This window comes from Netta rufina (assembly GCF_964035555.1).
Source record: "Netta rufina genome assembly, chromosome: 1".
NCBI lineage: Eukaryota > Metazoa > Chordata > Aves > Anseriformes > Anatidae > Netta > Netta rufina.
The window spans coordinates 184202084-184223752 of NC_140123.1; the positions used below are offsets into that span (position 1 = coordinate 184202084).

At 34.1% G+C, this 21669-nt stretch overlaps 1 protein-coding gene across 2 annotated transcripts in view; it reads right to left on the reverse strand.

The window, feature by feature from the left end:
* POT1 (protection of telomeres 1) overlaps positions 1–21669 on the reverse strand; it is a 71811-nt gene that overhangs the window by 21467 nt on the left and 28675 nt on the right. For both annotated transcript variants that reach the window (XM_084306580.1, XM_084306581.1), the window contains exons 8-10: positions 18510–18640; positions 7971–8261; positions 3939–4094 (exon numbers count right to left, since the gene is read on the reverse strand). In XM_084306580.1, the coding sequence (XP_084162706.1) occupies positions 3939–4094; positions 7971–8261; positions 18510–18640 (578 nt within the window). The remainder of the gene's footprint in view (positions 1–3938; positions 4095–7970; positions 8262–18509; positions 18641–21669) is intronic.

The window sequence follows — 21669 nt, forward strand, 5'->3', positions numbered from 1 at the left end:
CATAACAGATCTGACTGTGCAAGACAGACTTGCAATTTCCATAAATTCCTTTGGGAGGCAGCATTGCTTACTCTTTACAATGCTGAACAACTGCTGTGGGTGTTAAGGCTAAATATGCTACTGTATTTCTGCTGTTTACTGAATGCCTGCAGATCAAGTATATACATTATATACTTGACTGAGACAAAATTATAATCTACATTAAAGCAAAAAAAACCAACATGATTTACAGAGCCATTATTCAAATTTAGTACAAAAGCAACTCTTGACAGAATTTTATTTATGAACTAAGTACCTGCCTCATTCAAAGCAAATTTATTTAAAATGAAATTAAAACAATAACAACACATTTCTGGCAACACCTTAAAATACACTAACATCCTAATTGCAGTACAATTCAAATACGCCTATTTTAAAAACAGATAACAAAAACAAAGAAAATTTTAAGATGTCACAGTTTCCTGTAATTAGACAACTTCAAAATAAAACAACAACACCTTTTAGTATAGCAAATTCTTATAATTACTTCAAAACATAGAGGGTTGCATTCATATTTAATACACTGTCAAGGTAGTTAAATATTTATGTTTGGACACAAAGACAAGAGCTTGCCTTTATCTACAGGAATCACTTAACCAAACCAATCTATGTTGACTTTTATGCCTATTTTATGTCTGATGTTCAAAGTGATTTATTTGTGGTTATTTTCATATCAGCACTCAAATTTTACTAAGTAAATTCTGCACAACTTTTTGCAAATGACAAAAAGCATTTACACAGTATTTAGGTATGGTCCCAAGGACCTCGGGCTGCACAAGAAATAAAAAAAAGTGCAACGTAAATCCATTTAACAGGTTGGGGGATTTTTGGAGAGTTTGTTTTTTGTTCTTTTTAATTAATACAAGTGAAGAAAATATACACAGGTCAAAGGAATCCTGCATCTCAGCCTGAAAAGTATGAAACTAGATAATACAGCCAAGCAACTTGAAGTTACAGGTTAGAAACATGACTCAGACAGACACTAGTGCTATCAAAAAAAGACTTGAGATTGTGTACAGCTGAAGAACAGGAAATATTCAAATTTTGCACCTGAAGAAATATAACTATAGTAAACGTTGAGACACTAAAGACTAGGACCTTGAGCATGCTCAGGGTTAACTATTTTGATTATACTAACTAGAAAATACACAGTAAAAAAAACACATTATATTAACCCATGAGAGGAACGCACAGTACCACATACCCACTGAATAACTGTACATGAAGGAAATCTCTGACCAGATGTGGGCAGCTGGACTCCTACTGTACACTGATGGACCTGTGATGCTCATTGTGGCATTCAGCATCTAGCAAAATACCCCAGATGAATAAATCCATGTCACAAACCTTTTTATTTATTATGTATTTATTTTTTTGAGTTGTATGGCAAGGTTTGAATGAATCCTGAGAACCTCTGGGAAATCTAGAAGAAAGTCTGAATAACAACAAACTGCAACCTACAGGGAGCAACTGTACTCTGGAGAGCTAGCTGCAGGCTGGGGTTCCTACAAAAACAGGAAAGCCTCATGCACCAAGGGTAGTGACAGAAAGAGGGAAATTCTGCAAAAATGAAGTGAACACCATTGTCTGCTTAGTTGTACTTCTGTTTATGTTTTTATGCCTCAGGAAATAATCTATTTCAGAGATGAGATTTCTGAAAATTCTGTTTTCTGCTAAGGCAGCAAATGCTGAAAAGCCACAGTTTTTACCAGGGGAAGAAGGCCAGCAAATATAGGTTGCAAAAAGTCTACTTACAGTTATCAGCTGCAGCATACCTTTGAAATTACTAAGTTCTCTTCATAGAGATTTGTAAATATTATTTGACTGGTGAAAAGGGATAAAATGCTCGCATCTTCAATATTCTCTGGACATACAACACAAACAAGGAGCTTTTAACAAATGCCTGCAGCACAGGCTAGGATTTGCTATCAATTGACTGTAATAAGTCACCCAGTTTCTCTACACTGTGTAGTGGTTACTCAGAGCTTCCCTGTGTGACCATTTACCTATGGATAAATAAATAAAAAAAAACACAAAAAACACATTTTTAAAATAAGATTTAAGTCTGCCTTTCTTGGTATCAAGGCTGCATAAAGCAGATTGTTCCTACATAAAATATCATTTCAGAGTTGCAACTGTCACTGCAGATAATACATGACAACGTGGGAGTGTAACCTAACAGCTCCTCAACAATTTACAATAAAAAGGCAATTCCAAGCTCCTTTCAAATGTAGAAGAGATGGCTCAAAACCAGCGTGCTTTTATTGTTTCTGAAACCATAAACTGGCAGATCATTTAGTACACAGTTTGTCCACATTCTCCTGGTGTTTACGCTCAGGAAGGTGCACATGCATACACACTCAATTCCCTCCAGTTTAATACTTCCACATAAATGTTTTTTTTTTTTTTTTTAATATTTGCATAACAAGACCCTGTATGAAATAATAAAAATATGCAGATTAATAAGCAGTATTTTAATTAATTCTTAGTGTGATGTGACCTCCACTAGTATTTAAAAATAAACCTTTTATTAAAGCTTCAATTTTATAAGGAGTCCTAAAAATCTAATTATCTTTAGATTTTTCTGTGAAACAAAATTAATTGCACAAAATGCAATGTAAACTCAATAAATCTTTCTGAAGTCTAATTGGTAGGGTATCAGTATTTTTTCTTCAATAACTCTAAGACAATTCACTAAAAAAAGAGAGAGAAAAAAATAAAACTTCTACTGTTTACATGGCTGAAAGTATCACAACTTTGAACATAGCCAGAAGGAGAAAAACACAGCCTGTGATGCTTGGTAGGTCAAGACAGGTTTCTAAACAGTTTCCTTTGACATTAGAACCTCTGCTATGCAACACAGTATCCAACAAATGCACAGATGCTTTACAGTAAGTAAGAAAGGGCATACAGGAAGGAAAGAAATGGAAAGAACTGATGAAGACATCCCATGTAGCACATATTCAACAGGAATTCCTGAATATATATGGGATTCATGATTTTTTTAATTTCATCAATTTTAATGAATATTCATCATTTCCCTCCCTTAATTTTCAAAACATTAATGCTTCATTGGAACATCAGCATTTATGCTTATTGATAGATGAGACCAATTAGCAAAAGAAAAATTCTGGAAGATAACCTGTAAGTAATGAAATAATCCTGTAAGTTTTGTTATGAATTCTTACTTGAAGGAAAGTTACTTTGCTTTCTGTCATTTACTTATGACTGGGCACTATGCATTAAATTGATGTCATATCTGCTGATAGCTCCAGACAACAAATGTCTACCATTTGCATTTATTTTCTGGTAAGCACTACCTTAAAAACAATGCTTGGATACAGAAGACATAAGATGAAAGATGTAATTTTTGCTAATTTACTGTATTTAGAAGCAAGATGGCAGTATTGCTGAAGATCAAATGTTTAATTACGTTGTTTTCTCTACGCATAATCAACATTACTGACCCACTAAATGAAGATAGCATTGCAAATTGCAGAAGTTTATAGAACAGATAAAATCCTTTATTGACTTCAGAATTACAGGCCTTTAATGGGACTACAAGTTTAACCCCACTTTATATCATTTAAAAAATACTTCTGAAGCACAGAATACATTTTCTGAATGCATTATGTCCACAGGATAATATATGATACTACAATGTCCGTAAAGAACTGCTTAATTGGGAGATTTTTTTTCATGGAAATTTTAGGGTAATGAGGCTATTTTACACACGAAGGAATTTTGCATTCAAATCAAAGGTATGGGAAATACACTGAAAGATAAAGAATAATATTTGAAACTAATTTAGAGCAGAACAGAATTGATACATCCTCTGAAGTGAGTTTAAGAAGAAAATAGGCCACAAAATGACAGCTAGAAACACCAAACTACATTACCTTGAGTGATTTTGCCAGTTGTACGTGGTTGTCATAAGCTAGAATATCCACTGTTAGATTTCGCAGCCGATGAAGAAGAATTTTTTCTCCTTCCAGGTCTCTTGCTTCTACAGGTATCCTCCATGTTGGGTATGGACATTTTGTGCCATCCCATACCTGCAATGAAAGTCAACCATTTCAATATGCTCAAAAGACTTTAGATTGAGCATTTAAAATAATGTTTTACTTTTTTTTTTTCCTCTGTTGTCTGAATAAAAAGAGTCTAACAATATGAAATCTTAACTCGCGTGTATGTTCTAAAGTTCTTAAATGACTGAAATTAAATTTATAGGGACTTATTTTTTCCTTTACAAAGTATAAAATAACCTCCACACAGAACACAAATGTTAAAAACCTGGTTTTCGTAAAATTAAAAAAAAAAAGTGTTAGCAAAACCTCAACTGTTTATCCAGCAGATACAACCATTAGAATTTCCTGCATGCATAACTGCCTATATTTAATATTTTAATCATTGCTGGTTTTTTTTGAACACTCCAGCTCCAGAATGTGAAACCTCAGTACACAGCACATGCTCCATTAATTACTAATGATTTCCTACATCAGTCTACACTGCTAGTTATGCAGAACAGATCAAAAAAGCATCAGTATTTAACATATACTTAATAACTAGGATTCTAAAAATTGGTGCCCTAAAGCTATGTTTATGACAAACACTTAAGTAGTGAAGTATCAATACAATTATATTTGATCTACCAAAATTATGAAAAAGAAAGATTACCAACAAACAGGTAATAACAGACTTAGCACCTCGCAACCATTATCTTACTACCTAACATTAAACTTTGGGTGCTGGCTCCTTACAATATATTCTGTAAGCTATAGTTTACCAAGTTGGGAATTCCTAAAGATACACTCTTTAAGAATACAAAGATACAAAGGCAACAACAGAAATAATGTTCTGAAATATTAGTACAGAAAAAAAAATCTAGAAGCATTTGAGATTGAGAGACCAAAATGCATTTTGTAGGAACTCATGCATATTGGTCCAACAGAAGCTAATTTTAAGATAGTTCATGATACCACCTCTTTGGTATCATGAAAAAAGCACTGTGGGGGAGGAGGGGTAAAGTGAATACACCAAAGGTTAATTTTTAAAGGGTTTCTACCCCTTTCTGAATGCTTAACTTCTGTGGATCAAAGGACCCAAAGGAAAAGATCTAAGCAGCAGCAAAGCCATATGTAAACGCACTGAGAATAACTCATGGCTGAAACACTCATCCCAAATCAAGAGATAAAAGGAAAAACTGTTTACAGCAAAAATGACCCAGAACATCAAATTAACATTCTGAAATAAGAGTGTATTCTGAAGGACCCTGATAATGAGGTGGTACATGCTGCCGCAGATTTAAAAGGGAGGAAAAAAAAAAAAGCCTATTATTTTCTGATCCTGTACCATGAAATATTTAAAACCACCTTTGAATGAGATGCTACCCGTTGCTTGAATTAGGCAAGCTTTCCTAGAGCTGAGCTATAGAAATACAGATTTAGTGTTTATGAAATTTGGTATTTATATTTTGTATTTATGAAAATAATCACTTTGACAGAATGAAGAACTTTAAGTTTGTCAAATTTCCTATTATTTTTCATCTGGCTTTGACTTATTTGTCCTTCTACACTTAACAGATGGGATCTTACAAAATGATTGAAATAACTTCAATGCGCCTTGTCAAGTCCAAGGTCGACTTATTTAGTTTTAGTCCTTTGCAAGAGGAACTAATGCGGCTGGTGTCAGGGCATTTTTTGGAAGAATTTCTAAGCCTGTAGACTCTCTTGACAAAAAAAGTCCTTAGATAGGTATGTGGTTTTGTCTTTTTAATTACACAAATAAGAACACAGATACGTCAGGAGCTTACCAGCTTCACTCTACTTAAATTGTGGATGAAAATACAGTAGCTATGACTTCCTGTTAATTTCTCTGTATCTGCTAATGCCACAGTTATGAACAGCTATCCCTGTGCCTTCATTCTTTCCAACAATAATCAAATGAACTCTGGATAAGAAACAGCACATAGTTCCATTACTAGCCATTAACAGACTAGTATTACAGAATAGTTAGTGATGACCTCTGATCACCATACAAGATGCTGAAATAGGAGACACATAATGAAGCCTGCTGTCCTGATTCATTAAGTTTCCTCAGCAGAATATGCTAATTGTGTGACTTAGCTTAACACAGACAACTGGTAGACAGAAGGAAAGAATAATAGTAAAGCTCTTAAAAAAAATGTATAAATGACAGCAGCATTTCCAGAACGAGGTCTCCATTGGTTTGAAAACAAAATTCTCAGAAAGAGGTAAGCAACTCCTTCCTACCTTTGTAAATTAAGTTATTCAGTCTTCATGCTTCGTAAGACTGAGGTGATGTACTATGTCACTTACCAAGTGGAATATTAAAGGTTATGCTATGGGTGATGCACAAAATCACAGGAAGTCATTTTAGTTACGTTTGAAACAATACAACACTACTTACTACTTCGATGATTAAAATCCTCATTACGCTTCACTGTATTACCAACCACTAAAATAAGTGATAGACTTGGAATGATGTTGCAAATTTAAATCAGTTATAAAATCTAAGAACAGAAATTTAATAGTAAATAATATTTAATGATCAATCCACTTGAGCCAGTGGTGTTTTGTTTCTTTGTTTAGTGAATCAACAAAATAACCAGACTTCTGTCTACAAGTTTTATGAAAGGCTTCTCTTACATCGTGACCAACATTTGATATATAAGGAAAGGACTCTGGCCTGCTTGAAGGGAAGGGAGCAATAGCATATCAATGTTCATCTACTTCCGTTTTTGTAATGCACTTTAATGCAGATTTAAGTATTTAACATTTTCATGTGCTAAATAAAAACACACTGACAAGGAATCAGTATGAGAGAAATTGAACTAGTGCTATTGGATTTCATTAAGCTTTTACTGTCCTGTCTAGACAATCCCCAGCTCCCAAGTTATTCTCATTACTATACAAAATTGACAAAATAGACTTTAGAGCTTACAACACACAAAAGAGGGTAAATAAATATTAATAAGTTAAGAAAGCACTTGCCTCTATCCTTGCAAAGGGTCCTTCATTGCTGAATATATACTTATTAATGAATGACAATGAGTTCACAAAGTTCTGAAATTTTACTGAGTGTCATGACAACCATTTCATAAGAGACAGTTAAATGGAAATACTTTTAACAGCTGCAAAACATGTTATAGGATGACACAAGATTTCTTTCTTTGTAGTGATTTCATTGCTCTGCATGAGAAAAAACTTTCCTGCTTTGGTAAAAGAAAAATGCAATGCGCTGTTTCTAAAAATATTGTAGCAACATTTAATGCAGCAGTACCAAAAAATAATGTTATTTTCCATTTTATGACTTTGTAACAGGCTGTTCATCACTCACATTTTAACAATCAACTTAAAATACTGAGAAGAAATACAGAGGTGTTTCAGAATAACATCAGGCTGATGCATAGGGAGCTAAACCAGGAAAAATATGGAGATCTAGTTTATATTTAGCTGATGTTAAGGATCACTCCATGGAAGGTACTTTCTGGTTGTGTGGCATTTCAACATTTTGTACTTTCATTAGGCTCTGATCCCCAAAGCGCTTATACATAACTAAAAGAAGTTACCTAGAGCTCTAGAGAATGCTACATACTACATTAATTATATCCTGTAGACCTAGAAAAACAAACAATAATTGCTACTGAATAGAAACAGATTAAAAACTAACAATATTATTAAACTTTAAGAAATCCTGCAATATTTACTTACATGTTTGTGGAAACTACCATACATATTAATGCATCTTAAAACACTGTCTAAAGAAATAAATTTTATGAGCAACTTTAAAATGAACTGGGATTTCTGTTTTGTTTTTATAGAAATAGAAAAGTAAAGGATCATATATTTTTTTAGCCTCTACATATTTATCCACATAACATTATAACAAATTCAGGAAAATAAATTTACCTTTAGAAGAAAAGAAGATCCATCCACTTTTGCCTTCCCCACCAGCTGGCAAGTGAGATCAAAGAACAGCATTGGTCGAACACCAGACAGTTTTGCTGCTGGTCCAGAGATGGAAAGATTACTGGCTGCCCAAATACGTAATTCTTCTACTGTTTTTTCTTCTTCATCCATGAAAGTGTACGCTTTACTAGAGGTTCGAGGAACTACTGGTGTTCCTACAGTTCCATCAAATGTCAAGGATGCAAATCCTGAACTGGTAATTCCCTGCATCTGTCCATTGTATTCTCTGATCTAGAACAAAACAAAGAAAAAAAGGGTCATAATTCACTGCAATATTCTTATGTAACATTCTTATTCACATTTTATCATGTGTATAAAGATTAGTGATCATTTTTGTTCCTGATGCCAGTAAGAAGTTAAAATAAAAACAAAAAAGCAAATGAATACTAACAAGAAAACAGCGTATAAACCAAAAATAAAATCTAACAGTAATAATTCTTTAAGAGACAGACTAATACCTCTACCTGTAAATATAAAGCATCAGTGCAAAGTGTTTTATTCATAAATCTCAAAATCTGTGTGTAAGGAAAACATTAGTATTATTTTTACAGTCAGGGAAACTGAGGCATGAGAAAAAAATAATTTTTAAAGGCCTCATAGCAGAGCAATGGCAGAACAAAGGTGTTACAGATTCCTGTTTTCTGCCTCTCACAATAGATCCAGTTTCCTGATACTAAAAAATAGGCATATTTTTCCCAGTTCCAGAAGCTTTTTTTTTTTTTTAACGAAGTAAGCAGAGACCAGTTTTCATCCCTTTAATTACGGGTATAGCTTTCACAATTGCTCTGATGTATACTGCTTTGCACATGGCAGGTCTCTTGTATCCTGTTGATTTAGCTGTGTATCTGCTGCCATATAAAACACACCATTCAAAGTCTGAAGCATTTCTTTAAGGATCTAATCCAGTATTATTGTTCCCTGCACTTAAAAAAATATAAATATCTATTAAAAAATCTACATATCACAGCACTGCATGATTTAGTATTAAGAAATCTCAAACCATGATTTTCAACCAGCTGTTTTAACCCACCCTTTTTTAATTAAAATTAGCTGACAAAAAAAAAAGAATAAAAAACAGCAAGTTTTTTTTTTTAAATGTAGCTTTTATGAAACAAGCTACTTTGTCTCTACCACTCAATTTTCAAATGCTTGAAAAATCCTACAGATTTAAAAATGCAGAATGTGAAAGGTAACGAAAGTTCTAAATGCTGCCAATGATTTAAGACTAAATTTTATAACACACTGAGATTTAAAAAACATGCAAAGAAAACAAATATTGGGAATCCATAAGGAAAGAAGTTCAAGCTTGATAACAGGAACTCTAATCTCTGCTGCTTTGACCTAAACTCTGTCTAGAGGCATAAATGCATTAAGAATCTCAGGCCTGACCAATGGAGCACATCAATTCATAGCTTCTCCTTAACTGTAACTTTGTAAAGATTAGTCTTTTAACCTTTAGGCTTAAATACTGAAAATACAAGAAAGATCAGGAATTAGGACAGAAGTCAGGACAAATTAGGAAAGTACACAGTTTCATAACCAGTTCCTTTCAAGGAATTACCCAAGATCTGGAAAAAAAAAGTTCCACTATAACACAAAGACATTATCTGTGGCAAATTCATAGATCTACTTTAGTTGCAGCCACTGGCATTATATTCCATAGCTTCTCAAAATAGGTAATATCCAGAGGGGAAGAAAACTCTCTTTCATCAATTTTACTCATTCATCCGTTATCAAACAATACTTCAAGCATATCATTAAGTATCTTGTCTGACATGTCAAATGTTTCTCAAAGTGTTTTTATTTGCAATTTACCTACTTCATTAATTTATTTAATTTCATCATTAATTCATTTCAGTCATCATAAAAATATCTTGACTTTTTTTCTTTGAAAAAATTCTGCCCTGGACCACTAGCCTATACATTTATGAAGGTTCTCAACCTTCCAGGAAAACAGCTCAAGAAACTACTTTGTCTCCCTTGGCTTCCATACTACTTTACATACACTGTTTTCCCCATTTTCCAAATCTTTTAGCTCATATTTTAAGCATTGCTGGGGCTGTGTTTGCACATATCGTACTTCTGGTATCTCCCAGTGCCTTCATTTAATGGCTTTGATATCAGCTGTAATGTTAAGGAAGTTATAAAACAAGAAAGGAAATAAAATATTTAAGAAGGCAAACGTGAAGTGCCACAATGAGAAAATTACCAATGATTTAAAGCAAAACCAAATGTACTTAGGTATGTGTACATGGAGAAGCCACTGAGTGGCCTCAAAGATAAAGAGCATTCAACAACATTACTTAGTGAACAACAGAAAAAACAAAAAAGTAAACGTCAAATGTGTTAGAAAGTACTTCAAAGCTAGCACGTTGTCAGACCCATAGAACAGTTGATTGTCAACAGAAATTCTCTGAACTTGTCCTTTAAAAATTAATCATTGTGAAAGTGAGGAGAAATCACTGGAGTGCAGATGAACAAAATTCATAGACAAAGATTGATTCATTATGGCACCCCAAGTAAATTTCAGATTAAGTTAAGCAGTGATACTGTTAATAAGTTATATTTTCCACACACAATTTTCAAGCAAATTTAACTTAGGGAACAGAAATAATCTGAGACTTTTGTATAAAATGACAACCTCCCCCTCACCCCCAGTAGGTACTGTGTCATTTCTAGAGGCCTTTAGAATTTGTTTTATTTTTTCAAAGATGGGATGGAGCAGAAAGATATCACTCAAAAAATTCCATGAGATTGATGGCAGCAATAAATAAAGTTTGCTAATCAAAAGTGTCTTCTGAGACAGTAACAGAGCTGATACAGGTTATAAACATCCCTGTCAAATACATATCTCCTCTCAGCTGCACAATCAGTTTATATGAGATCCTAGTGAAAGTGAGCAACGTCACCTATGCATAATATACCTGCAAGAATTACATTGCTGTGGTGAGCAACTTATTGCCCTCAGTTAAACACATGTTTATACGCACATGCCATTCTGTGATGCAAGCAGGAGCCTGCTGACGTATAAGGAAGATAACTTACACAAGTAAGTGCTGACAAGAGAAAATATGACACCTTCTCAGAGTCAAATCACAAATCTTCAGCAGCAAAAGCTTTATGAAGGTCTAGACAGGACTACAGGTGGCTGTACTAAAAAGACCACAGATACTGTGCAAGTACACTCCAGTCACAGAAACAGAAATTTTGGTTGGAAAGGACCTCAGGAGGTCAAGTCCCACCTTTTTCCCAGGTCAAGACCATTGTCAGCACTGTGTTGAGTCAGGATTTGGCTAATTGAGTCTTGAAAAATTTCAGGTATGGAGATTCCACAGCCTCCCTAGGACACCTAGACCTCCCTAGATCACTCTTTTAGTCAGCAATCATCTGTCAAAACACTCCCTTTGCCATCCTAGGACTTGACAAGTCAAGATCTGTAAAGTTTCCTAGTATGGATTATGATATATTTTGACTGTATTGAATGTTAAAAAAAGATCTGTAGGAATTTGGGAAAAAACACCTGCACATGAATTACATTTCAAGTGAAACTCCACACAAAAAAAAAGAAAGATGGGACCTTGACATATGTACACAAGGAGAACCACAAAGTCACGATTTGCTCTTAATAAATGATGGCTATGAAAAAGGATTTGTTGCTAGACATGGATACAAATTTTACCTTATGCCAGGTACTGAAGGTGCCAAGCCCCAAATGGATGACACACTTCAATTCTCCCCATCCACTCAACACTTTATATAAAGTTTGAGATCACTGCACTGAAACTCGAAAAATGGTTTAGAATAGCTGGAACAGAGACTTGATGGAAAAGCAAACAAGAAAAATATATAGCTTCCATTGTGTCACAACAAAAAAGTTATTCCACTTACGTATTTAGCCTATTTATAGAATTATAGAATAACTCAGGTTGGAAAAGATCATCCAATGCAGCCTTTAACCCAGTACTGAAGTGTACCACTAAACCATGCTACTAACTTTCAAATTTACACCTTTCTTGAAGGCCTCCAGGGATGGTGACTCAACCACTTCCCTGGGAAGCCTACTCCAATGCTGCATAACCCTTTCAGTGAAGAAATTTCTCCCAATTCCCAACCTAAACCTCTCCTGATGTAACTTGAGGCCATTTGCCCTCATCTTATCACTTGGTGCTTGGGAGAAAAGCCCAAGACCTGTTTGAATTCAACTACAGAGTTCACCCAATGAGTACTGCTTCCTGGGTGACCAGTGATGGGTTATAAACAAAGGTTGCTTTCTCCTGTTAAATGTTATTATCTTACCTGTAGTACTAAATCCCAAAAGAATTTTCTTAAAGTCTTTTAGGGTATGAAAAGCCTCAACAATTTAATTCCAAAATTGGCTTTCTATTAAATCTATTAAAACTGGGAGTTACTCCCTTGTACTATAGACTTCTTAGACAAAAATCAAAGTCTTATATCTATGATGATCTGTCAGTCTCAGGACTGTTACCACAGAGTACAGGACATCATATGTCCAGCATCACCTACAAGGATATTGATAACTAATCCCATCACTTTGTTCCTGTTCTAAAACTTATGAAATTTTTGAGCTTTATTAGGAATTGCAAAGGGCAAGAAGAGTCTAAAAATTTAGCATATGACCTTTGGACATGTTCCCAAGTCTGAAGTAGGCTAGTGAGAAACATCAGAATGACTTCAGTCCTACAATTTTTAAAACTAATCTGTAAACTTAAGCTTAAAGCATGGAAGCATGAAACATCTGCTTTCCATTCTGAGACTCATACAGTGCATAACAATGGGATGGGATGGAGTAGGAAGAACAAGAGCACACCCATGGAAGACATACTTCCAAGCTCCAATAAAGTTGCTGATCGAGCATTTGAATGATATATAAATCCCACACTGGAACATGCAAATAGGCATGTACTACAAAACCAAAAAAATAACAATTCCTTAAACTTGTTACTAATTTAATAAACTTATTACTCAAGACTATACTAGACAACTGAACCTGCATCTTAACACCAAATCAGATCCAGACATTAATTTCTTCATAAAAATTTTCAAGTTGTTACTGATTCCATTTATACGAAAAACCGTGTCCTGTCAGAGAGGCACCCAAGTGAATTTTGAGTATTTCCTTAAAGTTTGTAATGGTTTTCTCACATTAAGCGTAGTCATCACAGTCTAAACAAGTTTGGATAATATGGTGTGTTGATTACATTTTCTCATATTTTAATAACGTAACTCTAGTACACATGTACCTCCAGTTGTATTGAGAGAGAGGTAGCAATAGAACAGAAACAATTTGAAATAACTCAATAAATAATCTGTATGCTCATTTAAATTAAACCAGCTTGAACATGTTTAAATATAACAACAAGAAAATGAGTTACAAAAACTGCAGGCACCATTCTATGAGAAGTAAGGGAAGTCCTAAGGAAGCAAAATAAATTTTAATGAAGATACATAATTATAATCCTAATCTCCTAATTATATAAATATAATTATCTTCTCCCGTTCCAGAGAACTCATGTGCTCAAAATATGATTATCAGAAATTTCTGCAGTAACGAAACACAAATTAAAGAAAACAATTAACAATACTTTGTGTTTCATTTACCGTTTCACACGTACACATAATAATTTTTGTGAACAAAAATTGTATACACAAATAATAAATTAAATATTTAAACTAGCTGAAATATTTTCTGTTTTGATAATCACTTTAAAAAACAGCAGGCATTGTGATACTGCTTTAGAAATATTCCTCAGAGAAGGTGGCACAGCATATTTGAGAAAACTCTGGTAAAGCAATAAATTAATGTATTTTGGAAATTTTCCAACATACTTAATATATGATTAGGTAACTTGAAAAAATTTTAGAAAACATGCAAAATTCTAAGACAGCTAATTGTTGAAGAACTCTATCACTGTCTACAGTTAATACTTCTTGATGTTACTTACTATAGGACAAATACTTGTTTTTTAATTTAACCTTCAACAAAACTTCAAAGTGAATTGAATGCATTACATAATTTTTGAAACGAAGCCAAAAGCAAGAATAATACTGATATTTCCAAGAAAATGTTCATTTTCCAGCATTAAAAATGAATTCACAATCGCTTACTAAAAATTTAAATTATTTCCACTCCTCAGAGCAAGAATTTGATACCTGGATGTCAATGTCTCAAGCAATATGTTCTTTAACACATCCATTTTAGCAAAAAGTCTCATTTGTCAAAATTGCTGTATTTGAACAGTATTTCCTCAGAAGGCATTAAGAGTCTGGCAGCAAAATTCTCCCTAAGTTTCACATAGTTTCAGATTTTCCCCTCTATCACTACACTTATCAACCTGGCAGCTATGGCCAGAGCCATCTAGGAACAAGGAGCAAACCGTGCCCCTCTGTCAGTGCTTTCCATATTGTACCAGACAGCAAGAGAAAGAACCAACTTTAATGGGGCAAACGCAATTAAACTAAAGGAAGGAGTGCTTTGAGACATGGAAACCTCTAGCTCAGCGCAGAGGTAAGACTGCTCCTGGAAATAATGGCAGACTGGTTTAAAAAACAGGGCAAATAACAGAGACAGGACAGAACCAGTAGGGGTGATGATACCACATTCTGTTAGCCTATTTTTTTATAGAACATTTTCCTATGCAGTGCATGACTTGATAGGTACAGTGGTGACGAATTAGTGCTGTGTAATGAAGAAGCTGCCATCCTTAAGAATCCTGCTTCGTTTGTTGCAGCAACTGGAGCCTAAGTACAAAACAAGCCAAGGAATTAAAGTAAAGGAAGATAGTAGTAGTAATATTATGACAAAAAGTGGAGAATAGAGACTTTGTTCCTTGTCATTGCATTATGCTAAGGAAGTCACATAAGCAAAGTTTATAATGAAAGGTCACTTGTTTGGTGTTCATCTTCCAAGCTTTCAACTTGAATCACACAGACTCTGAGTAGTAGAAGCACTGTGCACTGATTGCTGAATTAGATGTCAATGAATATAATATTTTGAAAACGTGAAGTGCTCGACAATGGTCTGTATTCTGGAAAGAGTCAGCAGAACACATCCCAGACAGCAACTCCGTAGGACAACTGAAGCACAGCAAACTGAACAAGATGAACACCTAAACGAGAGTGTGCTTCATTTCAATCTCACTTTTGTCCAATCCACAAACATTAAATTAGAAGTAAAGTATCAATTCACTTCACTCGGAGTGTGGAAATAAATTCTTATTTGAGAATCACTCAGAGGTAATAAACAATACTAGAGAACAGTCAAAGAGGAAATGAACACTTCTATCATCATGGCAGGGTTTGTCTAACACAGAGAAGGCAGAACACAAGCCAAAACTGCAAGTCAAGTGAAGATAAATAAAATATTGCAGATTTTGTCAGTTAACAGCTGGATGCCTCTTCCCTCTAACAACTTAAGTATTAGGTATTAAGTCTAAAATATTAAAAGCATCCATAGTGAACCAGAAAAAAAAAAAAGAAAGAAATCCACTTGAGACAATTCCTTCCTTGCCAAAAATTAAAGAGGAACTAGACAATTAGTTCACAGGCTTCAGTTTTATGGTAGATGGCAAAAGAAATCCCCAGACTGTCATCTCTGCAGAGCATTGACTGTGGTTGAAGGCCGGCCCAAATACAGTACTGTAATTCAGTAAGTATTACAATTCACGAGACATCATCGTAAGAGGTCTTAAAAATGCATTTCAAGAAATATTAACAGAAATGTAATTAAAACTGGAGAATTAATCCTGTTACCAAGACACTTTAAAATTTTCATTGTATGGAACAAATACCGAGCAAATAAAATGACTCTAACCACTCTTACCACAATAATCCTAACAGAATATTCTCCTTTAAGTTATTATTAGCTCTGAACCATAGGACCTTGCCAACACCTGCGTTACTATGAAAAGAAGTTATTCATTAGCAGCTGAGAGTGTAGCAGGGAGCAGTCATTTATAAAACGTGTTTGCTATCCATGTCAACTGCTTGGGAGTCTCTCAAAGCATATCTGGGACACGGAAATGAGAATACACACTGTAAGGACTATATATATATATATATATATATATATATATATATATATATGTATATATTTCTTATATATATGTGTGTGTGTATATATTATATGTATATCTGTCCTCACTGGTAAGCACAGTTCTGACAGGCTATGGCCTCTGGTACCCCCGATTGCTTTTCTTTCAGCAAACTAAGAGAGGGTGATAAGGCTTGAAGACAAATGGAGAAGAGAGTGAATGAGGAATTGCAGACATTGTACTTAGAGGTCTAATTAGAGTTAATTTTTTTTTTTTAATTGAAAACTGTGTTGCACAGTAATCACACATCCAGTTACATTAACCTCTTCCACTTCACTCCCAACACCAGGCACCAAGCTTCTGCACCAGCTTTTTATCTGCTCAGATCAGGTAACAGAACTTGCAAAGTAACTCTTTGTTAGGCTGGTGTAGTCAACCCCCTCCAGAAAAAGACACCTATTTAAACTAAGTGACTGTTGATTAAGATCATTTTAAGTTAGAAAGTAGTCAGACAATCTGTTAGCTTACACATCTGAGGGGATATAGATTGTAGGCAGCTGGAAGTGTTAGGGCTGGAAATCACTTAAACATCTCAGCTACAATGGAAAAGAAATGCAGGGGGAACATTAACTGACCTTGGAACATATCTTTAAATACTAAAACAGTCTTGAACAATGATGAAGTACAAGTTTAGAAGCATTTTAGAATGATCCTCAAAAATTTGCTCCTGAATCAGGTAAACAGTGAAGCTCTCTCTTACGTCTGCTTTATCAATAGCTTGTATTAGCAAGTTTACATGAAAGATAAATAGCGGAACTGAGACACTATTAGCCTTCCATGACAGAGATGCATTCATAACTTCCCTGAAGGTGGAAGTTTTTAACCTATAGTCCCCACATCTCAAAAATAATCCATTATTAACCTACCACAGAGGTGCAACTTTTCAATTATTTTAAGCAGCCTCCTTTCTACTTTCTCCTTTTTTCCATATGTATAAATATATATACATATATAAATATATATATATGTGTGTCTTGACTTCAGAAGCAAGAAACGTACTGGTGGAGGTAGAAACGTCTTTGTAATGCTCATCCTATGAGATTCAGAAAGAATTTGAAATTAACTGTAACACTTTTCTGTCTGAAGTCAAAATCAATGAACTTCCAAGACTGGCAACATACCTCAAGTACTGGATAAGCAACACAAGATTCAAAATCTAAATATAGCTTAATTCCACTCTAATTATATACAAACATGACTTTAAGGAAGATTAATACTAAGCCAGAAGGGGTTAGCTAGTTTCTCTCTCAATTTTAAGTATTTATGATATACATTAAATAACGAAGTCTCAAAATTGAAGACTGTTTCTGAAACTTAGCAAGGTCTTTCTAATAATCTCAATGGCACAGATCTCCATCACTGGATAAACCTTGCCACTTTTTAAGTTTATTGCTTTTTTTTTTTTTCCTTTGGTCTGCTACAGCACATCAAAACTCACATACAGGTACTAGTGATCTTTATCCCTTTCATCACAATTTTGTACAGTCCTAAATTGCCTCTAGAGTGTTTGAATATGTTTTGTTTGTTTGTTTGTTGTAAAAAAGATCTTTTTAAGGACATTTACTCCTTTCTGATAGATTTATTTTAAGTACAACAAAAAAGATAATTACGTATGGTTATCTTGTACTTTAGTATGTAACATGATAAAATCCGCTATCTTTGCAAAAAAAACTCTTAATTTTTTTACTACATATGGTCCAGCATTACAAGATTAGCAGTCACTGTCTCTGTACTGCAGTTCCTCTTTATAGACATAAGAAAAATATCCATCAGAAGCAGTATAAGGGCTATTGACACAGTTTTCTTCAGGGACATTGATACAGTTAAATACTAGGTAAAGCACACAAACAAAGGAGCAGCTGGAAACGGGACACTACATCCCACTCACTTATATTACACTTAACTCTGCAGCTGATCTAAAAACTGTTCCATGACAGAAGCTCTGAAGTAATCTCTCAAATAATTCCATAATTTGAAGAGAAGTGAATTGTACATATGTTTATGTCAGTTAAATTCTGTCCATCTCTAAGTACTGGAGCTAAACTAGCTAAACAAATATTCAAACAAAAAGATTATTATTTTGGAGTTGACATAACCACACAGTCACCTCTAGCGCATTTATTTTTATTTTTTTAAAGAGGGATACCAGATTAGTGCTTCTTTGTCGCTGCTGTTGTTCTAAAATTTGACAGTTGATTTCCAGTTTTGGTCCCTACCACAACCACAGCTCAGTTTTTACCATTTGACTGTTTCATCCAGTATCTCCATATGTGAATATCAGTATATGAAGAACTAAAATATCCCTGGAGCCCCATAACTACCAAAAAACAAGCACATTAGAAACAAAACAAAACAAAATAGTACCTACCTTTATTCTATGAAATCGAACAATATCTCCGATTTTGTAGATTTTTGGTAGAGAATCCAGATTTCCACTAAAAAGAGTGCACGTTAACTTCACTTGTGATTGGTCCACAAGCGTTACCACTGAGCAATAATCTGTAAAATATAGATGTGTTTGAATGAGTAACAGACATGATGGAAGTTATTAGTACACTCATGTTAAAGTTGGGATGAGCAAACATATGGACAATATTTTTTCTGCTATAATCTGTGTAACTGTTCTGAAGTCAATACAGTTAAAGCCGTGTAACAACTGAAGTGTGGACCATCTTGCAAATAATTAGCTCAAATATCTGAAAATAAAATGGGTGATTAAGGACAGGAGACAGGAAGACATAAAGCTTTTTCTCTGTCTTCAAAAAACATGCTATTTTTTCAGATTTCAATTTCTTTATAAAAAGGAGGACGTGCTACGCCTACTTGTCCAATCCTTTCTAAAGATTTTTATACACGTTGTCTTCTGAAGAGGCAATGAGTTCTACAAGTTCTAAGAGCAAATTAAAGTGTAAGTTACTCATCTTTCACTTCATCCAAAATACACAAACAAGGTATATTCTCCAAGGATACAGTCACACAGTGATTGTTAGGAAGTACAGTAAGAAACTGAAATGTGTCCTTTAAAATGTAAACTTTTGTAACAGAATTTAACTTTTATTAATGATCTAAAAAATCAAATTCAAAACAAGGTATGACAAAATATATCGGAGCAAAACTGCCCAGAATAGGTCAGAATTTGCAGGTGTCATAAAACAAAACTCCATTTCAGGTTACAGAAGCATGTGTGTTTTGATATTTCACAAATGTAAAATGAAGTGAGAGTGCAATTGATTTTTCATGGTACAGTAGCTGGTTAATCTTCCTGAGAACTTTTTGAACAACCAATATCAACTCAGGTGTATGTTCAGAACCCCAAACATCTATAAATCTGGTCATAGTTAATCAAGACAACAAAGTGTTTTTTTTTGGATACTTATTATACTAGCATTTACTGAAAGTTAACAGTTCAGGGCTAAAACACAACTTTTTAAGCAGATAAATAGAGTAATGACATCATAGCCTATTATTTTTAACTTGATATCAACTATTTACAACTACACATTTAGGTACACATAATTTTGGCTTGAAGAAAGTTAGCACAGATACTCAAGTAAAAATCACAATTTTTAGGCATTAAATTAACACTACTCAGTCATTTACAAAAACTTCTACAGTTTGAAATCTAAATTTTGAGATGAAAGGGGAGTGGAGAAAAGGAAGGGAAAAGGAAATGTGTCTGGAGTGGAATTGAGCCTGGGAAAGGTGTTTATGGAAAGATGTTTTCCATAAACATTTAAACGCTTGTCTTCTTTCTTCTTCAACACCTGAATTAGTAATTAAATGTTTATGTTCATTGCTAATGAATTAAATTCCCCAAGTGAAGTTTGTTTTGCCCACAACTCTAAAACAGGGGGAAAAAAAGGCAAACAAACAAACTCCCCTTATCTATAATACCACAAGGCAGTTAGCAATTATGACACCAGAAGTTGCTTGTTCAGGAACTGAACAAAGATGTTGTAACACTAAAAGAAAGTTGATAAAATCTCAATTTTTCATTTTATACAAACACAGAAACATAAATAATTGCTACTAGACAGCTTTGAGAAAGAGAATACTATCACTCTACTAAAACTGACAGATTTGTATCATCTAAAAAGTATAGCAAGGCAAAGTTGTCATACGTAAACTCACAGTGAAAGATTCCCCAAAGCTGAAGATGATGGATGTGTTAGACTAGATTAGAATACATGCTTGTATGTACACTGACTACACCTTTAAAAGAAATACTGCTGTTTCCAGCAAATATATCACTAAATCTTACTACCATTTAAAATTAAAAGCTTAAATTCTCTAATGATTTGAATGGCAGAAGTGTTCAAAAAAAAAAAAAAAAAAGAAATACAGCGAAGGGTTACTAAGAAAATACAAAATATTTTTCCGACAGAAATAAAAACTGCAATATTTCCAAAAAAATGTTTCTTCCTCTGAAATATTTTTACACAGTTGATAAATTCTAATCTCTTGCATTTCAAAGATGCTAAACATCATTCTTTTTCACACTACCACAGAAGACACAAGGTCAGTTTCATGTATCACCTAATCTGACATTCTGTGCTAGGATAAGCAGATATGAATAAAGTATAGTCAACAGCTGACATGAAACTGCAAGCATATACTACTGCAATCCAAAGAGGGATTGTTTTATTTCTCTGGGTAATAACTGTTCAGATACACAGTGATAGGGGCAAAATAAAGAAGAAAAACACATCATTCACAGATTTACAACTCCGCCATTACAACTCAATACACATTACAGTGCATTGACATAATCCAACATAGAAATTTGGAGTAACCTAAAACCACATTAAAATCGTTGTTGCTCTTTGCTGCTGTGATTATATAACCTAGTCAGCTTCATACATGTGCAGCTGCCAATTTAAGGGGGAAAAAAATCAACACACTTGTATTTTCTGTGCAATTCGCATACTCAAACACCAATATTCCTCCTACCCAAAGTATTATAAAATATTATACTTCACACCTTCTACAAAGTACAGGCTCTCTACTTCTGCGATTACACAATTCCATTCTTAACTATGACCTCAAAACATCACTTCTACAATAAACCTTATTAAAATAAAGGTCTTCAAAAACAAAGCATAGGACAGATTTTCTTTTAAGGAAATCCTCATCCAGCAAGTCCTTTTTGAAGGTGAAAAAATAAAAAGTCACCTGTCTTTCCTTTTCCAGCAGGAAGGTGAAAATTACTTTCTGCTTTCCAAAGCAGAATTATAGTTCAGTGATTGAATTCACTTTTCTGCACAAATGGTAAGTCAAACTCGAAACAGAACTGCTGAATTTAAATCACGTCCCAGTGTCAGAGGAAACAATATAAGAAATGTCATTCTTTAAACTTTTTTTTTTTCTCGTTACAATATACCTTCTAACGAAGAAAAATCCCTCAGTTACCAAACTACAAAAAAAATGTTAATGGAAGTTTACATAGTGGGGACAATTTTCTTTTATTAGACAAATGTACTCTACTGATAATTTCTCTTAAGAGGGAAATTATCCATCAGAATCTTTTA